The 27,211-nt window shown below is 32.9% G+C and overlaps 2 protein-coding genes across 5 annotated transcripts in view; one reads left to right on the top strand and one right to left on the bottom strand.

Moving 5' to 3' along the window:
• The window catches only part of LOC108737944 (flotillin-2), a 100,986-nt gene extending 84,819 nt beyond the window's left edge, over nucleotides 1-16,167 (bottom strand). For all 3 annotated transcript variants that reach the window (XM_025981873.1, XM_025981874.1, XM_025981872.1), the window contains exon 1: nucleotides 16,152-16,167. The gene's annotated coding sequence lies outside the window, so the exon portion shown is untranslated. The remainder of the gene's footprint in view (nucleotides 1-16,151) is intronic.
• On the top strand, nucleotides 14,357-23,399 carry LOC108737938 (glucose dehydrogenase [FAD, quinone]). 2 transcript variants are annotated; one of them, XM_025981870.1, is made up of 5 exons: nucleotides 14,357-15,119; nucleotides 15,849-16,096; nucleotides 19,806-20,078; nucleotides 20,933-21,363; nucleotides 22,607-23,399. In XM_025981870.1, exons 1-5 carry the CDS (start codon nucleotides 14,773-14,775, stop codon nucleotides 23,303-23,305), a joined length of 1,998 nt encoding a protein of 665 aa, XP_025837655.1. In that variant the 5' UTR covers nucleotides 14,357-14,772; the 3' UTR covers nucleotides 23,306-23,399. The 2 variants fall into 2 exon arrangements, with proteins under 2 accessions (XP_025837655.1, XP_025837654.1); XM_025981869.1 differs by lacking the exons at nucleotides 14,357-15,119; nucleotides 15,849-16,096 and adding an exon at nucleotides 18,295-18,637.
• Nucleotides 23,400-27,211: the final 3,812 nt, after the last annotated feature.

The raw sequence follows: 27,211 nt of genomic DNA, 5'->3' as shown, positions 1-27,211 counted from the left end.
AGGAGATCGGGCTGAAACTATAGCTACAAGCTATCCAAGGATGGTACTATAGAATGTCACCTCAAGGTAGGCCTAGTGGCGTCATCTCTTGGTTAGGCCGGAAACTTATCAATCCACCCTCGTATAATTGTTCAAAATCCACCAATTGCAAAATTATTTATTAATTACTGTAGAATAAAGTTTAACAATGATTATCATATTCTATTTTACTAGCAAGAGTGAACAGGTCGCTTTTTAAATGTTCGAAGTTTATCAGTCGGAAAACTTGATGAAACAATTCATTAGTAGAAATCAAATGAATATTTATTACACAATTTTTAGGCGACCCACTGGCCTTTCGTGAAATCGTTAAAATACATGATACATGTGAGCAACTACGAGAAAGTCACTAAAGTCTCATACGAAAAAAATAGCAACAAATATACATATCCCAAATTTCTTTATTCGAACACGACGTATTGCATGGTAGAGGTACCTACTGATTGATTAGACAACTTAATACGTTTCAGATTTAAAGTATCAGTTTTTCCACGTATCTATTTATAATTCTAACGCAAGAAGGTTTGTAATATTATTTTATACAGCTATCTCCACTCAAGAGAAAAAATATGGACTTATTTGACTATTAAGACGTTTAATTAAAGGCAAGACTTTGCCTTAAGCTTACTTTTAACATCCAAGATGTTTTACTCAAAATCACCAATCTTTTGACGTGCTGAGCATGCTAACATGCCAATATTCGGTTTTCGATTTACCGCCAATCCTGAATAATTTCCAAAAATAATGTGGTCCTTCGAGCCGGATAACATATTTAATATTTTCTGTTTAGATTAGACACGTTTAATTAAGTTTATAAGCTTCGTCATGATGTCACTTTTTTTATTCAATTAAGAAAGAAAAATGAGTAGTTACTACTGAAGCTTTCTAAGCTTTCATTCGGGCAACATAATATATAAGTAATCTATATAATATAATCTGATCTACGTGCGTCACCCATCGAAAATTCAACTGCTACGTTAATGTTATATTAGGAATGTAACGCGTATTATAAGTGTGTCCAAATTTTTTATTGCGTAAAGACAACTGAATTTAAAATCACTTACGTATGTTATAAAAAAACTTTTTTAACAGATTACATAATAATACATAACGAAATCTAGGTTATCTGCATGGATCTAACGTAGTAAATGTTCTATTTGAAGTAAACTACAATTTTTAAATAAATACACGTTAAAAAATTGTTATCACTCTATACGCATAAGCAATAATGTAATTATCTGTTTGATTTTTTAATAGTAGGTACATTGGAAGTTCTCTTTTATTCGCTTCAAATTTTTACCACATACTTTGCTATGGACTAGATGATGAAACCTAAAAGGATTTTTGGCCACTAAAATCGGTAGGAGTAAAAATTGTTTTTACTTTTTCGGGAAAGATTAAAAGAAAACAGAGTATCTTCAATTTTTACCACCTACTATGTTGTAATAGCCTAGATGATGATATTTGAACGGATTGTAGTGACTGCATTTTACTTTTATATCTGTTATTAATATTTCTACAATAATTTAAGCCTACAATATCTGCTAATATCGTTGAATACAACGATAAAAGTAACGGATTTGGGTGAACTTTAGACCTAAGTGTAGCTTACCATAAAACAATTGTCATACAGTAAAATTAACAGTTGCTAAACGCTTTATACAAATGAAAAAAAAAAGCTTACGCCACTATTACAACTAATTCACCGCCTCATTGGGTAATTAATAAAAACGACAACGTGCAATTACAAAGCAAGCAAGGTTATCTTTAATGTAAGTTAGAAGTTAATTAAGTATAAATAGGTAAAGTTCGTGAAAAAATAACTAATTATACACATTTTCAAAACATCTCTAGAAAATTGCGAATGTCTTTACAAACAACATTATTATATATACCATTATAAGAAAAATAATAATTACGAAATAGATAGAGATGCCCAATTACATTAACAAAAATAATGGTATTTATATTAAAATAATAAATTAATTAATGTAATGCAATTCAAATATGCGTACAAAACTTTTTAAATATTATAATCGCCTTTATTTATTATGTTATGGTTAAAAATGCGTAATACAGACATTTAAATGTCAAAACAGATTGTATAATTAACTTTTCAAAAATGCTTCGTTTATTATACTAATCGTAAATGTAAATGTGAAGTAATAAATAAAAAGTTCTAAATGTTTGATAGTACATTGGGAAATTGTTATTTAAAGACATTAAATGGACCCTAGTCCAATAAGGACTCAACTGTTGTAGAAATTTATATGTTCATTACTAATAATGAATTAATTAAATTACAACGATGCCACCTTATGGTCTTAATCAATGGAAACAAAAAGCAAACTGTTAATCAAAAGAATATATTATTCCATTTTTTTTTTTTAATTTTTATGTAGTTAATAACGAATAATGGTAAATAAAAGCACTTGGTTGCGTCAAAACCTTAAGGAGTAATTTCCTCGGTTATTTTGAGAATATTTTGTCCTTTAATGATTTTTGAAAAGCTGCTATGTTTTCAAAATCGATTTATTATTTAGTTAAATTAATTCAAACCATACCCAAATCGTAGTCGATCTTAAATCTGGTTATTTTAACGTACAAACAATCTCTTGTTTAAGGCTTTCTTGTCACCGCCAAGTACCTTTACAATAATTTCAGTTATTAAAGGTCAGTTCACTCGTGTCCGTACCGTGCCCAACACGTTATCGTCCCGTTTCCGTGACTAGATTCATGCGCTTCGGTTTCCATTCGCACTTTTGTTCATCCGTATATTTACCTTGAGTACCAATTTTTTTGGACATAAAATGAGATTAATTTTTCAACTAATAATCTCTCTGTAATTGTATTACATGAAGCCACCATTATTTTACGTTTAAAAATTATAAATTTCATCAAAATCGCGTGCATATTCCATTAGCTTATTATCATCTGCTTCAACTTAAATAAAATTTTCAAGTAATGAACCAAGGCTGCAGGTCGAAGGAGTTGCTCCCTAATACTAAAATGTGTGAATGCTTTCATAAAATTCTATTATTTGTACAAAAAGTACATGTGACGGATGTGATACGGATATGTGTGAATCTACCGACATTTTTACTGACCTGATCGGCATTGAAGAACGAGTCATTGTGTAAACGCATTTAGGATTTTTTGATCACATTTACAATTACATGGTCAATCAATTTTATGAATGCTTGTAGTTAATCTAATAAGGCGTGGATGCCATAAACTTCTTAACAGTTAGTTCTTATTTTTCGAGAAGATGCATTTTAAATAACTAGAGAGATTCCTCCCTCCAAAATAATCTCAAAAATCCGAATTTAAGCCGGGCTAGAGCACTAACAACTTCGCATTACTAAAGGCTTTCACGGTCAGTAGGTGAAGTAATGCTATCCTGATTAGGGTCTAAAGGCCGTTCTCAGTATATTCCCACCGCTTCATTTTTAAGAAGTAGAAATAAAAGTACGAGCGGAACTTTTTGGTCACTAGCCCAAGGTCATGTTCATAGATTTTGAATATCCTCTACTGCACTATATCTGTATTCAGTATAAATACCTATCCACTCAGAATATAAATGAAGTAGCCCCAAAAACTGAAAACGCTTGCGTTATTCCAAAATAATAACTGTTCCTATTAATAAAGATATTAGACTTCATTGTTATCTCTTTCATATTCTTCTATTTTTGAAAATGAATTGATGTCAATGAACTTCACATACATTTTCCTGATCTTATGCATTTATTTAACCTGTTGTGTTTTCTGAAATGAAGTATGTGATAGTAGAGCTACAAATCTGCGTACTATTCCATATGATTGTCACTTGATAATGGCTAACGCCGAAACCGGTCGTGACAGATCAGAAAAAACAAGAACATGTATGGAAGAAAATATACCTATATTCCATATATGACTCCGACAGATAGATTTTCTAAAAACCATGAAGTTCCTCGCCCATGAAATATAAATTTTGAACTGTCCTGATTCAACCGAGCGGCATGGTCTAGAGGTTTAGACCATTGCTTGGCATTCGGGGGGACGCCGGTTCGATTCCGGGTCCGCCGTTTGTCTTGGTCCAAGTTTTTCTGTGGTTTCCTTGGCACTTAGGCAAATGGTGGGACAGTAATATTCCACAGATAATCTTTCATTCTCCTCTGTCTTCATTTCGTTCGTCTCAACTTTCTCACCACCACCCACCCATTCCCACGATTCCTGAAAGAAGGCTGAAGAGGACCTTCCGCCCCTCTACCTTGGTCCAAGTTTTTCTGTGGTTTCCTTGAATCACTGAGGCAAATGTTAGGGCTGTAATATTCCACAGATAATTTTTCATTCTCTTCTGTCTTCATTTCATCCGTCTCATCTTTCTCACCCGAACCACCACCACCCATTCCCACGATTCCAGAAAGGAGACTGAAGAGGGCCTTCCGCCCTACCTTCCGACGTAGTCCAGCATTAGTGGCTGGTGGGAATGAAACACCCGAAAGTATTTTCTGTCCTGATTCGGGGCTAAAGGCCGTCATCGATTAAAGTTCAGCCCAGATTCAGCATCGGAGATGGAAGGACCTTTGAAAAGGCTTGCTACTAGCGCTAGCGAATCGTTAAGAAGCAATTCAACCTGTAGACCCGAATCAGGACAACATCAGTTTAGAATTTCATTGTTTTAAAAGGTCTAATTAATTAAAGAAACATGTTTTCCAATTAGATAGGCACCTATATCATATTTTGATGGTCGCATCACGGAATAGTTTACCAAACAACTAAAACAACACGCTGGCAGACGATAAATAAATCGTAAATATCCACATATCCCAATTACCTACTTTTTTTGTTATATAACGACAAAAGTCAAACGAAACTCCTTTACCGGCACGTGGTTCATGCGGTCTCCATTCGATGTGGCAACTACCTACATTAACTCACACAGAAACGAAAGTAAAAGTAATAAGCAATCAGGTGAGGCATGCCGACCACGTCCACACCATTCATTTTCCACCACCAATATAACAGTAGCAATAAGAACAATGATAGTAATAATAAAAAAATACCGTCTGACCACGAGCTTTTTGATCGCGAGACAGATTTTGTCCGCGATTCCATCGGTTCAGTACAAAAACGGGAGATACAGTTTTACACGTCTCGTCGCGTATTTTGTTTACATAACAAAATGTTTCGCGTGTTTGTTGTACGCAGTGGTTTTAGTTGTAGCATTTCACGTAAACGAGTTTACCTCGTCCCGTCTAGATCACGTACGCGAGGCTGAATGGGGAAAATGTAAGATACGCATGCAAGAACATCGGTTTCCTGAAATAGTTGTTATTTTAGTAGAATTGTTTTATGCCAGTACTTATAATGAACATTTAAAACAATTTTGATTGGTAAATTCGATAACTAATTGTTACTATTAGGACCTACATTAAAAGGATCAACAATGTATAAGTAAGAAGAAAGGGTAAGTAAACGTTTTTGTAGAAGAAAGACATGAACTACAATGTCATTACATAGCAATTTTGAGTAACTTCTTGTTTTTTTTTTGTAAAACATTATTTAAACACTAGTACCTCGAATTAGAGATAGATTTAAATAGAACGGAAGTGGTGGAAAGACAAAACAGCATTGTACGAATATAAATAAAAGTAGGACAAAAATATTAGTATTCAAGGGAAGTAAAAGTGGGGAACGAACAAGATAGGAGATAAAAAATTAGCAGAAGTGGCTGATTTTAGGAATCCAGGAAGTCAGATAAGTCGGGACGGAAGGAGTAGTAGGGATATAAAGCAGAGGGTAGATATGCTAACGAACGATTAATTTAGAAATTCGAAAATGATTGTTAAAGGTGTATGTTTGGATCGCGGTGCTGTACTGGTGCGAAACATAGACGGTGGGCGTGGTGGAAAAGAAAAGGTTAGAAGCGTTCAAAATGTGGTGTTACCGGCAAATGATGAGGATACCGTGGATAGAGAAGGTTGGAAATGAAGAGGTATTGGAAAGAGTAGGAGAGCAGAGGTCACTATGAGAATCAATAACAAATAGGCGAGATAGGTCGATGGGACACCTTCTCATGTATGAAGGGCTAGTTAGAGACATATTAGATTACTGTTCACAAACAATTAAGGATGTGGGATGCTGTAACTTTAGATAAATCCGAAGATTAACTCAAGATAGGAAAAATTCCGATAATGAAATGTGTAATTTCTCTGTTCGATGAACGTTTGTCTCACCTGTATTTTAACCATGACGTTTCTTCACTGCGTAACCTAATTTAATCTAATAACAATTCCGTCGGCCTACATTTAACCACATCATACTCTCCACACGTTGTGTCGGAGGAATAGTCTTCTTCGATATCGAAAGTAAGCCATCCCTTGACAAGACTTATTAAGAATCACGTAATTCAATAATTTTCTTAAATTTAATGTATAATAACTGCTTCGCTATTTAAACTGTTTGAAAATGAAAACCAATTAAAAATCAAAGATGATCATAACGTTTTCGCTATTTTGAAAAATTATCGTTTCTTTAGAACAATGGACTACTTTTTTATCAATATTAATTATGAGAAACTTGTGGTTTCAATGCCTGTGTAGTCTAGGCATTGGATCGAAAAACAAAAGAGCACGTTAAAACATATAAAACAATTTAATAACCACAAGTACCATTAGAATTATTTAACCAAACTACCAATAGTAATTTTATTAGATGCATACTATTTACAAGTCGAAACAACTTTAATATTTCACTACCTACCATTAAAAAAAAAATTTAACTGAATATCTAGGTCAAAATTATAATTCGTTACGAAAATGATGATTATAAGGCAATAAAAAACGTTAAAAGCTAGACATATATTACCGAAAGAGCAAAAAACTGCGCAAAATTTTTCAAAAATTAATTAGCTCATAAATGTTTAATGTATTATATAACGTAATTTTATGTTATTAAATAAAAATCAAAATAAAAGGTAAATATAATACAGCCAATTATGAGAATAGCTGGTAGGCAATTTCCTAATGTTTAATAATTAATTCAAGATAATTCTAAATATCAAAATTTGATCTGAACTTTCTAATGCCTTCTCAAAATAATACTTTCAAAAAATATACACAAAGAGCATACACAGGGTGTTAGAAAGAAATTTTGTGATACTTATATAATACATGACTATTTAATTGATAAGATAAATATCTACCTTAATTATTCTTGTATATAATTCATCAAAAATGCCTAACGTTGAAGTGAAAGTAATTTCTGCAAATTACAAACTTAGCGGGACGGGACGTACAGATAAAATTTTACGAATACGTATACAAATAATTGCATAGAAAGTACATACAGTGGAATCGTAATAAGTACATAGTGAACCGAAAAAAAAAGCTTTTTACATTATCGATTTTTCATGTTAAAGAATTTTATATTTAATATGTAACGAATCTCTGTATGTAATTAACAAAATAAACATTAGTACAATCAACTGCAATCTCACATCACGATGCCAGACAATATAACTACTTCTTGCGTGTTGTCTTTTCCAACAGTAATCTCAAGCTCCTAACTGAAGCGCTGTTTTTGCGATGAGGATACCGTGGACAGAGAAGGCTAGATTTTTTCCTCTGGTAGAATTACTAAGCACTTTGTTTGCTATTTTTTTTTAAAATGGTGGAACTAAATCAGCGGATATTAAACTAGGGGTCTCAAATTTCCGCTGGCAGTCGATATATAGTATTATTAATAGTCCTATCTTGGTAAAAACTAGCCTAAATTGGGAAGGTTTTTGCTATACTTATTAAATTATTATTACTGGTGTTAGTTTTTCTTTTTTCTCTGGTACAATTACCCGGCATTGCCGGACACAGGGCGTCATTATGCGATGGCTGACCGGATCCTACAAAAACTGTCGGATCCAAACCAAGTAACCAGCTTATTTCTAGTAAAAACCGACTATATACCTAAACTAAAGTGAATACACGAATAAAATAACGTCTCTTCGGGTATACCAAACATATTGGGGATTTAAGGATGTTTGGGAGGTATGTCAAAATGCTACGAGACAAATAAAAATTTGGAAGAACGTTCCTCATTCAATTCTAAAACTCCTGTAAAAATTACAAATCGATTCACTAAACCGTTAAAAAGTTATTGAAATTTTAAAAATTTGTAATTTTACACGTCATTTTATGGAGATTCGTTAACCGAACAGATTAAATTTATTTTTATTAACAGAAAAAAGCTACCAGAAATTTCAAACTTTTATAATAAGTAACTTGAACTCCGGAGAATCACTTTAGCGTAAGGTTATTCAAATTTACTAAATGGTTATAGAGGAAAAAATGAAAAATTAGCTGAAAATCTCGTTTTTAAACTTGATAATATAATGATAATATCTATAATTGCCTGAAGTAAATGCAATTTTAAAGCTTTAATTATTATTTAAACATATTAAAAAATTTTACACTCATTATTAATAAGGATTGAAACTAAATATTTTTTTATTTCGAAGTTGAAATCAAGGCATATTCACTGCCAAAAGTCATTTAAAATTTTTTCCGATTTCTTTATTTCTAATTCTATTCAATGTTTTTGGTCAAATTCCAAATTTTCTCTCAAACCGTATACTTTTTTTTAGTACAGATAGTATTTATTTACCTCATGATATGCTGCAAAACCTAATTAATCACGAATTTCTAATTTTATGTACTCTTGTCTCCGATTGTACCTCCCAAACATCCTTAAACCGATGGCGTAACGTTGAAATATCGATTCTTAACATATTTTATGCGGGGTTTACGTTATTCATAGTTCACAACATTGCGACTTTACTGTATCTACATCAAATAATGCGAATAATCACGTTTCCTTTCTACGAATTTTTCTTCTAACAAGAAATAAAAAAAATTACCGGTAGGTATTAAAAAAATATTTATTACAACTGTCATATTACTCACAAAAGATTGGTTCGTTTGTAAAAGTAATTATCAACGTTACGTAATAACCAATGTTACACTAAGTTTTAAAGCACCTACTTTGATACAACGTAAGAAATTTTGCAATACATTCATTAGAAATTATTTATGTTATAACGCGTAGATAGATATGTACTTTCAATTAACGTTTACTTCCCGAAACAAACTGCTTCTATGTAAATTTTTACTAATCTTACCAGTCAATTTGAATTAACATAAAAATATATTAATTTTGGCAGTAACGAGTTTTTATGTTTAAAACTTGCGACACGAAAGGACTCGATTTTTAATCCTAGAACATTTGTTTTGTTCATATACAGTGGAATTCTTTTATTATGACTCCGCATATATAGATTAACAGCTTAACATGAAGTAATTGCAGTGTTATGTTTGGTTTTCATATTACATTCTTTATAGGAAAATTAGGATATAATGACTCCGTTTAAAATGACATATCGTTTATTATGACTGATTCTCAAGAAATCATATCCGGCTATAATGACCCGAATGATTAATATTAACATTTTCCCTCATTTTTCTGACCCTTCTTATGTATATTGATATTACACTTCATCGTTCTTTTTCTTTTTCTGTTAATAAATAAATACAATTTGTAGTTTTTTTTCTCTATTACACTAAATAACTAACCAAAATAGAAAGTTGTTTATATTCTAAGACTATGCTTTGTATGACGCCCACTTAGTATGACGTGTTGTCATTTCCGTTCGATGTCATTATAAGCGGATTCTACTGTATCTAGCACAAAAACTGATATTATAAGAACTACGTAAAGTTACCTCAAAAAAGCCGCAAAAGTAGGGACGAATCGTCGGTTGTGTTTTCCTAATAAATTAAATTTTACAACCCTTAATAATACTTCGATTTTCCAACGATTATATTTAAGCATAATTGAAAGGGGTTTAAAAGCTGTTACATCGTTAAATACGGAAAACATAAAAAGTAATTAGTTACCATCAGTAAATTATAGGCAGCTATCTTAGGTTAGATCAAAAAACTTGTTATCTCGTAATGGTTTGACTATTTGCCATCAAATAAGAATTCGCGCAATTCCAACAGGAATAACAATATTAAATAAAAACTACAATAAATAATTTTATCGTTTTTTTTGCCTGTTCTTAATTATCAAATTATAAATTGTTTTCTGTAATAATCCTGTGATATTTTTCTTATGTTTTATAATTTGATATGAAAACTAGTGTCTATTGTAATAGGACTAGCTATATTTCTTCTTGCAATTATTTAGATAATAGGTATGAGACAAAAAGCAATAAAACCGAAATTAATAGCCACCTTTGATATCTTTACGACAAACTCAATATTTATGGTAACGTACATACATATACTCGTATTGATGGAAGCTCTATGCGATATTTAATTACATTATTAATGGATTGATTCTCTTGTGCTTCTCGAATTCAATTACATCTCAAAATTGGTTCACTTTAATGAAAACTAATGGCAGTAGATTTAATTGTGAACTAAAGCATAAAGAATTCTCATTTTCTATCTAAAGGGACTAGACCTACTGATATCTACGCCTAACCAAAAAATTAATTTTTTTTTTTAAATTAATGATTCGAATTTTTAAAATTATCAATTATTTTCTGTTCGTAAAATTATTCACATATGCTTATAGATTGATTGGTTATTTTAAGAAATAATTAATGAACAGTAATTATACCTATAATTAACAGGTTTATCAATCAAAGTTCATTTTGTAAAAAAAAAACACTACCGATGTTCTTAAACAAAGAAGTCAATTTTACTTCCTTAAAAATAAACTAAACTCATAACATCTAAATAATGCTATTGTTCGTCGATTTTGTAAAATTTGAAAACATAATATTAACAAACGGTATGCCCCGTTGCACACACTTTCTCATTACTTGAAGGTGCAGCTACATAACTTAAATAGTTAGATGTATGGTTATCAGATCTGACCATTCTTTACTTCATGCATCAGTTTGAAAAAGAGAAATTAAAACCTCCACAGATGTATCATGTACAACATCAAAAGTAAATGCAGAATTGAAAAAGTAATATTATTGTAAGTGTTGTATATCAACGCTATTCATAAATAATTTATGTAAACCTGTAATATTGAATAATTACGCGACAGAATAATTTGGTCCTTCGAGCCGGATAAGAGATATAAATTAAACAAAAATATTACTTTATAAATAAAACTGCTACACTTTTTAAACCACTATTGTAAAGATATTTTGGTAAGAACCGCTTTCTTATAGTAAAGAGACATTTCTCAAACATTCTAAAGAAAGGTTCATTTACACGAATACGGAAGTTACGCCTGTAATGATTAAAATCATGATATAAATTTAAGAGTTATGCTCTACTTGCACTTTTACCAACCTTTCTCAATATATCATTACCTATATTAGTGCGTATGATAGGAATCGTCAATACAAAAACCATAAGCATGTCTCTGAGGTGCTGTAATATACACACGACAATAATAGCATTATAAAATACTACTGGCAATTACTCAACCGTTTAATGCATAAAAGAGAATTCGGTAAAATTGACCATTATTTAGAACTACTGTAAAACCATTAATTTTCTGTGACGGTTTTTAAAAAGTTAATAATAAATATGAAACTTTACACTTTACGTATTTAATGAGATAACTTATTAATAATCTAAAATTGTTAAATTAAGGGTTATTATAAAGAATTTTATTAAAATACTTTCGGGGATGTTGTACAGGGTGCATGAGAATTCCCAAATAATTATTTCTCATAAAATAATTTCCATTTCCTAAGCTCAAGGATGAATTAATTACTTATTTTCTCATTACCACATCTGTGATGAAAACGCCACGAGTAATACGATTCGTTTATCAAAAGCCTAACAATTAATTCACACACCTACGTTCCAGTTACAAAACAAATTAATTACAAAATATATCTTGAGAAAATAGCAACATTTTACTGATTTTAATTTCCAAGAAGAAAAATTTAAATACTGTAATATTTCTATATATGTTGTTAATTAGCATCCCCCTTAAAAAACTAGAATTCCTTTAAGATGACTTGATGTAACTTGATGTAATAAAGTAAATTAACTGATATATTTCAATGTTCTCTAAGTATTCTTTCTACCTGTCTGTCTTTTCCTCATTTTCTATCAGAATGATCCCTATATATAATTGTTCAAAATCCACCAATTGCAAAATTATTTATTAATTACTGTAGAATAAAGTTTAACAATGATTATCATATTCTATTTTACTAGCAAGAGTGAACAGGTCGCTTTTTAAATGTTCGAAGTTTATCAGTCGGAAAACTTGATGAAACAATTCATTAGTAGAAATCAAATGAATATTTATTACACAATTTTTAGGCGACCCACTGGCCTTTCGTGAAATCGTTAAAATACATGATACATGTGAGCAACTACGAGAAAGTCACTAAAGTCTCATACGAAAAAAATAGCAACAAATATACATATCCCAAATTTCTTTATTCGAACACGACGTATTGCATGGTAGAGGTACCTACTGATTGATTAGACAACTTAATACGTTTCAGATTTAAAGTATCAGTTTTTCCACGTATCTATTTATAATTCTAACGCAAGAAGGTTTGTAATATTATTTTATACAGCTATCTCCACTCAAGAGAAAAAATATGGACTTATTTGACTATTAAGACGTTTAATTAAAGGCAAGACTTTGCCTTAAGCTTACTTTTAACATCCAAGATGTTTTACTCAAAATCACCAATCTTTTGACGTGCTGAGCATGCTAACATGCCAATATTCGGTTTTCGATTTACCGCCAATCCTGAATAATTTCCAAAAATAATGTGGTCCTTCGAGCCGGATAACATATTTAATATTTTCTGTTTAGATTAGACACGTTTAATTAAGTTTATAAGCTTCCTCATGATGTCACTTTTTTTATTCAATTAAGAAAGAAAAATGAGTAGTTACTACTGAAGCTTTCTAAGCTTTCATTCGGGCAACATAATATATAAGTAATCTATATAATATAATCTGATCTACGTGCGTCACCCATCGAAAATTCAACTGCTACGTTAATGTTATATTAGGAATGTAACGCGTATTATAAGTGTGTCCAAATTTTTTATTGCGTAAAGACAACTGAATTTAAAATCACTTACGTATGTTATAAAAAAACTTTTTTAACAGATTACATAATAATACATAACGAAATCTAGGTTATCTGCATGGATCTAACGTAGTAAATGTTCTATTTGAAGTAAACTACAATTTTTAAATAAATACACGTTAAAAAATTGTTATCACTCTATACGCATAAGCAATAATGTAATTATCTGTTTGATTTTTTAATAGTAGGTACATTGGAAGTTCTCTTTTATTCGCTTCAAATTTTTACCACATACTTTGCTATGGACTAGATGATGAAACCTAAAAGGATTTTTGGCCACTAAAATCGGTAGGAGTAAAAATTGTTTTTACTTTTTCGGGAAAGATTAAAAGAAAACAGAGTATCTTCAATTTTTACCACCTACTATGTTGTAATAGCCTAGATGATGATATTTGAACGGATTGTAGTGACTGCATTTTACTTTTATATCTGTTATTAATATTTCTACAATAATTTAAGCCTACAATATCTGCTAATATCGTTGAATACAACGATAAAAGTAACGGATTTGGGTGAACTTTAGACCTAAGTGTAGCTTACCATAAAACAATTGTCATACAGTAAAATTAACAGTTGCTAAACGCTTTATACAAATGAAAAAAAAAAGCTTACGCCACTATTACAACTAATTCACCGCCTCATTGGGTAATTAATAAAAACGACAACGTGCAATTACAAAGCAAGCAAGGTTATCTTTAATGTAAGTTAGAAGTTAATTAAGTATAAATAGGTAAAGTTCGTGAAAAAATAACTAATTATACACATTTTCAAAACATCTCTAGAAAATTGCGAATGTCTTTACAAACAACATTATTATATATACCATTATAAGAAAAATAATAATTTTATTTGTTTCAGGAATAATTTTTACCACCACTTCGATTCCACCTACACGTTTGGTCGTTCTGGAAAATACAGGACACGAACTGCGTAATCACTTCGGTGCTATTTTGATAACAAACCAAAATTAACTGAAGGTGTCGGAAAACAAGCTCGTCAACCTTCAAAAACTGTAAACAACTGAAAATCTTCCGCTACGACACGATAAAACGGCAAGCGACCGCCTCTATGCAAGGAAGGTCGGAGAATTGATTGATTGTTTCGGATACCTTGAACTTGGAATTAATTGTCGGTCATTAACTTCCGAGTATTAAACTTATAAACATAAACAACAAAACACTTTCGAATATCTAAAACGCAAAAAATCGTTTGGTCCTTCGAGCCGGACTGACAATTGTATTAGACAGGATTTGATGTCGTAAAAGCATACATGCAATCGCTCCTCAAAATTTTCATTTGATAGCGGGTTTACAATCGGATAGAATTAGTTTCTAACTGGCTGCATAATTGGTAAAAGTGATAGCAATATTTTTAAAATTAATGTTTTCAAGCAGTGAATGTGACTTTTGTGCGTGATACTTTAACATTTTCAGTTTCTTAAGCGTCAATATTTATCCTTTAGATGTAAGATGAGGTTTTTGATAACCAGAGTGTTCTAGTCAAGAAAATAGAATAAATTTTAGCGATTAATAATATCTTAACTATTATTAGACTTGTTCTACTCTATAAAAGCTTAATACCTACCCATCAAAACACAATAAAATGGTGGTAGATTATACAGTGATACTAAAATCGATTAAAGTGGCCACGTGGATAATAGGCGCAGGAAAATTGACGATTTTGCCAATGCTGTTAGCTTCCCTTGCCTACTTTCATTATGACATCTTCGATCCCGAAAATAGGCCTGTGTCAGTTAAACAAATTGATCCAGAATATGACTTTATTGTCGTTGGCTCAGGAACGGCAGGTTCGGTTTTGGCCAATAGATTATCGGAAGTACCGGAATGGAAGGTGCTTTTGGTGGAGGCGGGGGGACACGAAACAGTCATTAGTGACGTGCCAATTTTGAGTCTTTATTTACACAAGAGTGCTCTCGATTGGGGATACAGGTTAGTAACTTTAAGGGTGGAATTTATTCATTCGAACTATTAAGTAGGCGTACATAATATAATGATTCCTAACTAATATCGTAAATATGAACGTGAATTTGTTTGTTTGTTATTATTTCACGCTTTAACTAATGAACCGATCATTATGAAATTTTATACACACATTGTCAGGGGTACAAAAAAGGCCATAGAGTACCTTATATCACGAAGGATATAAGAATTAGTTTTATATAGTCGTATATGATCATTGAACTCCATGCGAGCGAAGCCGCAACTAAAACCTATCTAGAAATTTTGTATACACATTGTTAGGGGTACAAAAAAGGACGTAGGGTACTTTTTATCCAAAAACAAATACCTACTGTTCCCAAGAAATAAAAAAAATTTTTTAATGTGGTCGTCGATGATCTTTGACACTTATTTAGGATGTCAACGAGAAGGAAGCGTGGGTAAAACCTATTAGGAAATGAAATTTCAAATACCTTATTAAGTATTTATGAAAGTATTTGTNAAAAAAAAAATCAGCAATTCTTTTTAATTTTTTTTTCAATACGTCAGTCAATTCTCGTTATCAGAAATCATTTTTAGTTCCGGAACGCGTTCCTGTCCAAAAAGGAAGTACCGGAACGACATTTTGTTTGTTCTACCCCTATCTACTACTTGACGTACTACTAACCATAACATATAGGTATAATTATTCATGAATAATATTCTGATTTGTTATTAAAGGACACAACCACAGCCTTCCGCTTGTCAGGCAATGAGAGATAGAAGATGCAGTTGGACGAGGGGGAAAGTTCTTGGGGGTTCAAGTGTCCTTAATACGATGCTTTACATCAGAGGAAATAAGCGAGATTACGACAATTGGGCTAAATTAGGGAACGAAGGGTGGAGTTTTGACGAAGTGTTACCGTATTTTTTGAAAAGTGAAGATCAGCGCAATCCTTACCTTGCGAAGAGCAAATATCATGCCACAGGTGCGTAGAAATATTAAAAGAAATGTTAAATTGAAAAAATTATGTGAACACTCACCAACACCATTCAACGAAAGGCTTCTACTGCATGCTGCTTACCTAAAAAGAAACAATACAGTTAATAAAAAGTTGTGTGAGGTAGCGGGGTATATGGTAGACAATAGACCTAAAGACTTTAGGACTATCTGTAATAAATAAATATTATTTATTAGGTAGTCAAATTAGTGTAAGTACTATTTTTCTAGTGGTTTGCTCTAATAAAACTAAAATTAGGCCCCTTAGGTGGGTAACAAGTTAATAAGCAATTATGGTCATTTTATCGGCTCAAACGAAAGTATTAAACACAAATTATGAAAATTAATACTTTTAAATGTTTGTACCAATTATTACTAATTTGAAGTGTACACACATACAAGGAAAAAATTGAGTTGTATGTACACACATACAAGAAAAAAATTGAGTTGTACAGTAAATATCATTAGGAAACCTAACCACTGAAACAATTAGCACTAAACGGTAGATTTTCTTATTTTTTTTTCTTTAGTATAATTTAAATAAATTGTGGTTGTATATCTGCAACTCTTTCAACAATCTGATACAGCCTGTTGCCTATACACAAATTAGAAAGTATAATATATTTTAAAAGCAATTATTTCAAAATAACAATACTTTCATCTTATTTCGCAAAACTTTATTTAATAGATAGTTTTTAAAGCTACTGATAGTCAAAACTGGCCTACACCTAACGTAGATATTAGGCTTACTATCAGATTCTTTTAATAAAGGCAATTGCAACTACCGCGAACGTAGTACAGGTAGTTTAGAATTACATGGACCTTCTGATGCACGAAAGGCAAACTTTGTCGCACTCATATTGTACATTTGAGAAACACTGATTAAGCTGTTATTTTATTCATGTATTTCGCAATACAATACAGATAAACTGTATATATTAGTGTCAATATTTTTAAAAGGTAGAAATCAATGAACGCAAGTTTTGTCATTTCGCAAGGTTCAAGTCATTCTAAATTACCCCTATATAAATATAAAGACTGAAAAACTTTGGCGGTTATTGTAGAACAAACAAAATAGCTCAAATCCCAACGCCAAAACACGATACTTTAATTGTCCGACGCACTTTTTGGTAACAAGGTTACCTTTTTCAGGGACTGAAGTGAACTAAATCTAAAAAGGAACTGATCCTAATTTTATACTAATAGTTGTTAAGGTTGATGTTCAATGGACCTTGTCAACAATAACAAAAATAATTAAATTAGACTAAATAGCGGAGATCCAGGGATAGGACCGTTGTCATTGTTAAGTAAAATTTGTTTATTTTTATAAATGTATAAACTTTCAAAACTATTTAGTAAACAATTATTCCTAACTTCCTTAACTAATTTAAGATTATTAATATCAATATTATGTTCTTCAGTGAGAATATGTTGGGCAACACTAGATTTTTTCCCTTCTACCAAACCGTGCATGAGCTAAATGCTCCTTAAATCTAGTTTTGATTGAGCGTCTAGTTTGTCCAATATATTTTTACTACAGTCCTTACAGCTAATTTTATATATCCCCGACTTTTCTAAGAAAGGAATTTTATCCTTGGGGTTACCAAGGAGAGTTTGAATGGAGTTGCCATTTGAACTGTAAGCAATCCGTAAACCAAGTTTTCGAAAAATTCTCTCGAGTAAATATTGACTCGTATGGCATAGTAATAAACTTGGTGTCATTAGTGTCTATCTTCAGATCATCTGATTTAAATAATTGTTGTGGCCTATGCCAGGGATGAGTAACGTACGGTCCGTGGGCCGCTTGTATTAAAATTTATGTATGAAATCTTTACTTTTTTAAAATTTCATATTTTTTCTTCTAATGTTTATTATAAATAAAGTTTAATTCCCGTTGAACTGGTTCAAAAACCGGTTCACGTATTTGTTTCGGTTTGGTTCGAGTTCCGGACTACGGTGCACGGTTGGGAAAAACAAGCCGGTTCGTTCGGGTTTTTGTTCCGGTTCGGGTTCGGTTCAAACCCTTGTTTATAATAATACATATAAAAATTCGTCAAAAATTAGAAAAAAAAAATCAGCAATTCTTTTTAATTTTTTTTTCAATACGTCAGTCAATTCTCGTTATCAGAAATCATTTTTAGTTCCGGAACGCGTTCCTGTCCAAAAAGGAAGTACCGGAACGACATTTTGTTTGTTCTACCCCTATCTACTACTTGACGTACTACTAACCATAACATATAGGTATAATTATTCATGAATAATATTCTGATTTGTTATTAAAGGACACAACCACAGCCTTCCGCTTGTCAGGCAATGAGAGATAGAAGATGCAGTTGGACGAGGGGGAAAGTTCTTGGGGGTTCAAGTGTCCTTAATACGATGCTTTACATCAGAGGAAATAAGCGAGATTACGACAATTGGGCTAAATTAGGGAACGAAGGGTGGAGTTTTGACGAAGTGTTACCGTATTTTTTGAAAAGTGAAGATCAGCGCAATCCTTACCTTGCGAAGAGCAAATATCATGCCACAGGTGCGTAGAAATATTAAAAGAAATGTTAAATTGAAAAAATTATGTGAACACTCACCAACACCATTCAACGAAAGGCTTCTACTGCATGCTGCTTACCTAAAAAGAAACAATACAGTTAATAAAAAGTTGTGTGAGGTAGCGGGGTATATGGTAGACAATAGACCTAAAGACTTTAGGACTATCTTAAAGAAAAGGGGACTTTATATAATTTATAGTATAATTTAGTTTCTGTTCCTAATGAATATTTGCTGTTTAAAGATTACATGACTTTAAAATAGTGACGGACGAAATCGGCTTTGACTTTACAGTCTTGGTCTTGCGTGAATGAAAGACCAAAACCAAGACTAAGACTGTCTCTATACTAGCAGTTTGCTTTACTAGAATTTTACAGTAAATATAAAAAAAAATACAGCGTGTAATTATACAACATGCTACTGAAGTGAAACTTCTTCAAACACACAAACATACCGGGATAGGGGTTAAGGAATTGTTTTAATTAACAATCAGGGTAAGGCTTTCTGGCCGTAGTCTTTGGAAATTGTTTCTCAATTCAAGGTAACTAAGACTGAGAAAATGCCTGGCGTAGTTTGGGCCATGTAGGAGAAACAATTTCCAAAGACAACGGCCAGAAAAGCCGAAAACAAATAATAATAGCACTGAGGACGCCGGCCATGAAAGCCTACGTTTATTTATTAATCAGAGTAGGTACTATTTATGGCTAAATATGTAGGTACCAAAAATGAAAACTTTAACATTACCGTTCTAAAGAAGTTTGCAATATTTATATGCATTAATTTGTTTACAACATCATTATGCATTAATGAAATAATTAATAACCAATCTATTAGAAAGCATTACTCAATTGAAAAATTATGATTAATGTACTAAATGTTCATTATCTAATATAGAGGATTAAAAAATAAGGTATCTATTATAGAAAGTAATCGATAATAAATTAAGAATTACCTACAGTACCTACTTATTTCGAATAAAAATAGGATTGGCATACCTGATTTATAAAATGCGTCTATTTTATCTATATTGTCATATCTTAAAGAAGATCATTACTTTTCAATTGTGAACCCTATAACTGGCTAGGGATTATATTTAAAGCCATTGAGGACAACGGTCAACTGCTATTAAAGATTTCTCGACTTTATAATTTCAGGCGGTTACCAAACAATACAAGACACCCCTTATTTAACCCCATTGGCGATCGCGTTCCTTCAAGCGGGTCAAGAGATGGGCTTCGACATCAGAGACGTGAACGGGGAAATCCAGACGGGATTTGCCCTTTTCCAATACACGATGCGTAGAGGCACGCGATGTAGCGCAGCAAAAGCGTTCTTACGCCCGATTAGGCTCCGGCCTAATCTTCACATCAGCTTGTGGACGCATGCCACCAAGGTCCTCATCGACCCCAATACCAGAAAAGCTTACGGTAAATATAGACTACATCCTTTGATAACGACCATTACGTCGTTGTTATACGTAAAAAATTTTTATGAGCATATTAATATTTATTCAGCAGCATGACCTAAGGGTGGTTTAATTAAGAAGATAATGTGAAGTACAAGTATAGAGGGTGAACTTCTATCTAAGCACAAAACATTTAACATCAAAAATGCATATTCAAACTGGACGATGTATTCAGTTTTAAATAAATTATCCATTTCCTAATTATCTACATTGACATTCAAGTGGTTTTTAAAAATAATTACTCAGAACAACCCTAAAAAATTAATTTCAATTTTAACATTTGAACAGAAAGAATGTTCTAGAAAGCCGAATGGCTTTACAAATCATTCAAAAGTAAAAACCATTTCTTCCATAACCAAATAACATTTGTCGATTGGATTAAGTCATTAACTTTTCCGTAAATTCTTCGAATACAATGTTCTTCTTAACGAAACTCTATCACTTTTGATCAATGCCAACAATATTATTAAACGTATTTCGCTTGAAAATAGCATATTTATTAAACTTCATTTGTTTATTATGATCACCTTTGGTTAAAATCGGTTCAGCCATTTTCTAAATAGTCTTCTTCAAACACAACTCGTAGCTTCTCATTTTTTGAGGGATTTGATACACATTTGGCATAAACATGAAAATGCAAGTGATTCACTTTTAGCCCAACTAAATATCCAAAAAATGAGAATTAAATACTTCCACAAACCTTTCAACATATACAATTATCAGATAATACCAATTACCCGCCTCCATTATACGCCCATACTAGTTCAGAGTCCACATTCACGATAAAATTTTACCCTTGTATCATTAACATTTCAGGAATTGAGTATTACAAAGATGGTCGCTTTCAAACGGTTCGCGCTCGTAAGGAAGTCATCCTGGCAGCTGGAGCGATCAATTCACCCCAGTTACTCATGTTGAGTGGCGTAGGTCCAGCAGAGCATCTCCGTAAATTCGACATTAATGTTCTAAAGGATGCTCCCGGTGTCGGTAAAAATCTCCAAGATCACATAGCTGCCGGCGGTATGACTTTCCTCATCGATCAACCGGTCGGAATTATAACGAATCGACTGGTCAATATCAATGCTGCTGTCCGATATGCTGTGAGCGAAAACGGTCCATTAACGTCAAGTGTCGGTATTGAAACGGTAGGTTTCATATCGACCAAATACGCCAACCAAACCGACGACTGGCCTGACATGGAACTTATGATATTGAGTACATCGACAAACGCTGACGGAGGACTTCAAGTAAGTCGAGAGGGTTCATTAAAAGTAGATAGGGGTGATAACACGTAGTCGAAAGTTCTTAAAAAGAGTATTTCGGAATCACGTTTTTGTCTTGGGACGAATGAAGTGTCTTGTTAGTTAGTTGAGGGTCACAGAAATTGGGGCAAGTTGACAAATATAAGAGTGGAGATACATATGGAAATGATAAACCATGATTCAAGAGGGAGTAATTATTTAAATGTATTTAAATACTGGTATGCAAGGGAAGAAATAGTAGGGAAAGAGCGAATATAAAGATAGGAGAGGAAAAATTACTAGAAGTGGCCGATTTTACGTATCTAGGAAGTCAGATAAGTCAGGACGGAAGTAGTATTAGGGATATAATGCAGAGGATAGCGAAGGGTCGAGTCGCCTTCAATAAAAAGAAGTCGATTATATGCTCGCGAACGGTTAATTTGGAAATTCGAAAAAGGTTGTTAAAGGTGTATGTTTGGAGCACGGCACGGTACGGGTGCAAAATATGGACAGTGGGCGCGGCAGATAAGAAAAGGTTAGAAGCATTCGAAATGTGGCGTTACTCACGAATGATGAGGATACCGTGGATAGGGAAGGTTAGAAACGAAGAGGTATTAGAAAGAATATAAGAACAGAGGACTGTATGGAAGTCAATAAGAAATAGGCGAGATAGAATAGTAGGACACCTTCTCAGGCACGAAGGTCTAGTCAGAGACATATTAGAGGCAGAAACGGATGTTAGGAGGGGTAGAGGTAGACCTATATTAGATTACTATTCGCAGATAGTTGAGGATATGGTTCTAGTTTTAGGGAAATGCGGTGATTAACTCAGGATAGGAAAGAGTGGAGGTACGTGTCCTACCAGTCTTAGGACTGACGCAAACTGCTACGTCATTAATGTGATTTACCGTATCAATAGATTATGTTCAAAAATAAATTATTCGAACAATTCATAATGCTACAATTAAAACAAACACGTAATATATTCCAGTATTTGGGCACTTCATATGATCCCTTTCAAGTGATGTTTTATATTATATCGAAGTATTCATCCTACCCTAAAAATTCATACAAACCCAAAAGTTACCGCGAGAAGATGATAACAAAACTTAATAATAAATGGGTATCGTTGTATAGATACAATTGTTTAATAGTTCCTATTTATTCTCGTATACGTAATCAACATTTATTTGGTTCCAAACAAGTGCATTCAAACTTCTCGCATTTTAATATCGTTTTATCCACACAGGTCAAAAGAGCACACGGCCTTTCCGACGAGTTCTACGAAGCAGTATATCGATCAATAGATTTCAAAGACGTCTATGGCATTTTCCCCATGATGCTTCGTCCTCACAGTACTGGTGAAATCCTTCTTCAATCCAAAAACCCATTCCGCTATCCACTGCTCTACCACAACTATCTCACCGACTACCGAGATGTTGCAGTTCTTCGAGAAGGCGTCAAATTCAGCGTCGCCTTTTCTGAAACTGCTTCCTTAAAGAGATTTGGGTCGCGATTCCACAACGTCCCCTTGCCAAACTGCAAACACCTGCCCTTATACACAGACGACTATTGGGATTGCTACGTTCGACAGTACACCCTATCTATTTATCATTATTCCTGTACAACAAAAATGGGTCCTGCAACCGACCCAATGGCAGTGGTTGATCCGACTCTCAAGGTATACGGAATTGGAGGATTGAGAGTTATTGATGCGTCCATATTTCCGAAGATTCCCAATGGAAATATTAACGCACCTGTTCTGATGGTGGCCGAAAAAGGAGCAGATCTTATTAAGGCGGACTGGCTAAATAGAAGAGGTGGAAAGAAGAAGAGAGAATTAAGAAATATGAATGAAACAGTTTCAATGGAACTGGGAGAAAAAAGATTTAGTTATTTGCCCAAAAACAGTACGGTTTCGTTGAATTCGAGTTGGGCTAACAGGTAACCTTTCTAGTAAAAGTTAATTAAAAAACATTAGTCAATTGTTAGTGTTAGCAAGTGTGTACATTTTTGCTTTATTTAGTCAAATTGGTAGTCTAAAGCAGGGACTTCTCTAAGTTTTACTGTCAATGTGTGATGGGAATGAATGAAATGCATTCATATAATTAATGATGCAATCATTAAACATCTAAAAAGGTTTCTCCATTCCATCTCTGGAAGTATGCCAGAAGACGATTTCAACAAGTAACTAAAACTAGTCTAAAAGTAGGTACATATAAAATTTAAAATTTTTCAATGTAAATGCATATGTATATATAGAAAATTAGACGATACTTTCCAGTAAGGCAAGTATAATATTTTTAGATAATTATTTTTAATTACTTACATCTACAGGGCATTAAAAATCAAGCATAGTATATTTTTGTTAAAAAATGCCATTTATATAATTTGGATTAAAGGCAGAAATTGGATTATAAAAATAATTTTCATTAAGTAGTTTTAAAATTATTTAAGAGTAAAACGCAAAAAAAAAAACTAAACTAAACTATTCGTATTGTATTAAAAATAATTTTGTAGGTTAATGTATAAAATACATCAGTAGTGCCATAATAAAAAAGTATTTTAAATACATTCGCATGGTGCATCTTGGTAAGATTATTTATTAGAGTTTAGAACATAATAACCCTAATTAATTATAACAAATCGAAAAGTGTTCTCTGCTATGTTCGTTTTTGATCCCTTATTGTTACGATTATTAGTATTATTTATCTATTATAATTTCGGCGAAGGCAGAGGGACATTGTGTGCAATTACTTTCTACAGTACCGTATTTTTACAAATCATATAAAACTGTATTAAATAAATAATTAATAAACTACTTCTTAAGATTGCTCAAAAGTATTATAATACATATATTACTGTTTACTCAAATAACCACAGTAAATAGAAGCGTGTGTGTGTGTATGTGTGTTAATTGTGTCATTTTTATCCCATGCTCCATGAAACACCTCATTTGCTCAAATGCCTAGTGTGTAGTAGCGGTTCTAACTTGTTTTGTCCTTTGTATATTTTTATACTTTTGTTAATAAAATATTACCTACTGTAATAGTCTTGTTTTTTGAATCCACCCTTACTTGCAAAATTCAGTTTTTCGCAATTATAAAAACTTATAAAATACGTGATAACAGTTTCAAAGTCAAATTACAGTGTCAAATTAAGTTGTTAAATTAAAACTAAAGATTGCCAGCATATAAGGTAATATAAATTTAATTTAAAATTTGCAAGATCATGTCAATTAATTCGCGAAATACTGGTAATACGTAACTCTACTGAAGTTTTACTGATAAGATACCTAAAAATGACAACACATATAATAATAACAATGCTCTAGACTCTAGAGGGATGTTATGCCGTTTAGAAAACTCATAAGTCGGAAAATGTCCATATAAATGAAAATATATAAACCCTTAAAGAAAGGAAATATTTTTTACCATACTCCTGCCCCTAAAGTACGATATTCATCCCTTATTTTCAGAAGACGAGTACAGTGTTCCCTCTAAATCACGTTTAGTCCTTGTTTGAAAAGGCTTTTAATATTTTCCGCAAATTTCGAACGTTCTGGACCCTTCCGGTTCAGTTTATTCTAGTAAATTTTAGCCGAAGACGATCTAAGTGACATTCGACGATCGTTCTAGCTGAAAACTACCCTAGAAATAATAAAGAACATTCTAAAACGGAATATAGTGCCAGAAACCATCCCCATCACTTACGCACAATGGGTTTTGAATATTCTAAAACGTTCTAGACTTTACAGTCCACTTCATTCTAGTAAATTCTAGAGACGACGATCCTAGGGACATTCGAGAACATTCTAGCTGAGATCTATCATAAAAACAATGAAGAACATTCTACAACATTCTCGAAATATGGTGTCAAAATCCATCCCCACCACAAATACATGATGGCGTTTGAATATTTCAAAACATTCTAGACCGATCCACTTCAGTTCATTCTAGTAAATTTTAGCGGAGGATGATCCTAGAGACATTCGAGAATATTCCAGTTGAGATCTACTAAAAAAACAATAAAGAATTTTCCACTACATTCTCGGAATATGGTGTCAAAAGTCATCCCCACCACAAATACACGATGGCGTTTTAATATTTCAAAACGTTCTAGACTCATCCACTTCAGTTCATTCTAGTAAATTTTAGCGGAGGATGATCCTAGAGACATTCGAGAACATTCTAGTTGAGATCTACCAAAAACCAATGAAGAACATTCCACTACATTATTGGAATATGGTCAAAAGCCATCCCCACCACAAATAGACGATGGCGTTTGAATATTTCAAAACATTCTAGACCCTTCCAGTTCCGTTCGTTCTAGTAAATTCTAGTGGACGATCCTAGATGCATTCGAGAACATTCTAGTACATTCTTAATTATTCCAAACTGGTGTTTGGAAGCCGCTGGTCGATCAGCAGACTTATACACCCACCAAAGTGAAGACATTTCGAAGATTACAGGACACTAGCGGTTATCTGTAGCGGCTTCACCAACAGTATAGTCCCATTTACAGCTGAAAACCTGATCCCTCATTCGACTTAAACAAAATTTATAAATTTTAATTTTATTTTTAAACCTTTTAGAATGCGATTCCAAACCTTATAGTAAATATGAAAATACCCTAGGCCGACCACTTTCAATCATCAATGGTCCGAGTTCGATCGTTGTGGTTACAAAGTAAAACATGCCTAAACACACACATATATTGATTATATTGTATGTAAAAAGATCGAAGAATAAACTGAAGCAGCTGTTTTAAACTAATGATTTATTAAAAGTAACTAACAATTATTTTCTAACCAATTACGTAACATATTCATACATTTAGCGTCACGACGAGTACACTTCTGAATTGAAACAGCAAAGAGCAAAACCCGAAAAAATTTTTTTAATATTCAAATCACATCATCGTTTGCCACGAAACATTTCTAGATATTGACTTTCACTTTAACGGATATCGACCGAATCCGAATTCTTTCACCGACAGGTTCGTTTGCTGCAGTAGCGCGCCTTCGCAATCGACTTTCTTCAGCTCCTGAAGCAGAGCCACGCGGAAAATATTTGGAGGAAGGTCAATGCCAATGCGAGGTAGGTACGTGGTCTAGGAGCCTAACAATAACACTTGGAGATGGTCGCTCATAATAAATGGTGAAATTCAATGGTTATTGCGTGACTGGCTAGCCGTAGTCCAAATAGAAAACAAAAAGCAATGGATTTTCCAATTAAAAGAGTGCTTTCCTTATAAGCATAAACCAGTCCAAAAAATTAAAGCGTTTCATTAAATTAAAAATGAAACAATACTCTAATAGCTAGCGTTAAATTAATTACTGAAACTTACGAGGGCGGTTCAATAAGTACCCGTGTTAGAAATGAAGACACCTTTTTTTTTAAAATTTGTTTTTTTATTTTTCAACATAGTCTCCTTTTAGAAAGATACACTTCTCCCAACGACCCTGCCATTTTTTTTACCCCTCCAAAAAATAAGATTTGTCGAACTCTCCAAAATCCCCCCCGTTTCGACGATGACTTCCTCGTTTGAGCTAAATTTCTTTCTCGCTAGTCATTTATTCATGGTAGGGAACAAGATGAAGTCGCAGGGTGTCAAATCGAGTGAGTACGGGGTGTGCGGCAGCAAATTCATAACGTAATTCGAGCATTTTGGCGGCAACAACTGCTGATGAATGTGCCGGTGCGTTATCGTGTTGAAAACGCACATTCTTTTTCGTCAAATGCGTCCGTGTCTCCTTCAATTTTTTGTCGAAGCGGTCCAATAACTCACTGTAGTATTGTCCAGTGATCGTTCTTCCTTTTCCTAAAAAATCCGTAAAATGATTTCCTCGGTA

This window comes from Agrilus planipennis, unplaced genomic scaffold, assembly GCF_000699045.2.
Source record: "Agrilus planipennis isolate EAB-ADULT unplaced genomic scaffold, Apla_2.0 scaffold120, whole genome shotgun sequence".
In the NCBI taxonomy this organism is placed as follows: Eukaryota; Metazoa; Arthropoda; class Insecta; order Coleoptera; family Buprestidae; genus Agrilus; species Agrilus planipennis.
Note: the sequence above shows the minus strand (reverse complement) of the source record. Positions and strands in the feature narration are given on the sequence as shown.

What these genes read in the sequence shown, in the direction of transcription:
- LOC108737938 (XM_025981870.1), top strand. Translation starts at nt 14,773, where the DNA reads ATGGTGGTAGATTATACAGTGATACTAAAATCGATTAAAGTGGCCACG. An exon ending in GAGCAAATATCATGCCACAG is followed by an intron (nt 16,097 to 19,805) that starts GTGCGTAGAAAT and finishes TTATAATTTCAG; the next exon opens with GCGGTTACCAAACAATACAA. An exon ending in ACGCTGACGGAGGACTTCAA is followed by an intron (nt 21,364 to 22,606) that starts GTAAGTCGAGAG and finishes TTATCCACACAG; the next exon opens with GTCAAAAGAGCACACGGCCT.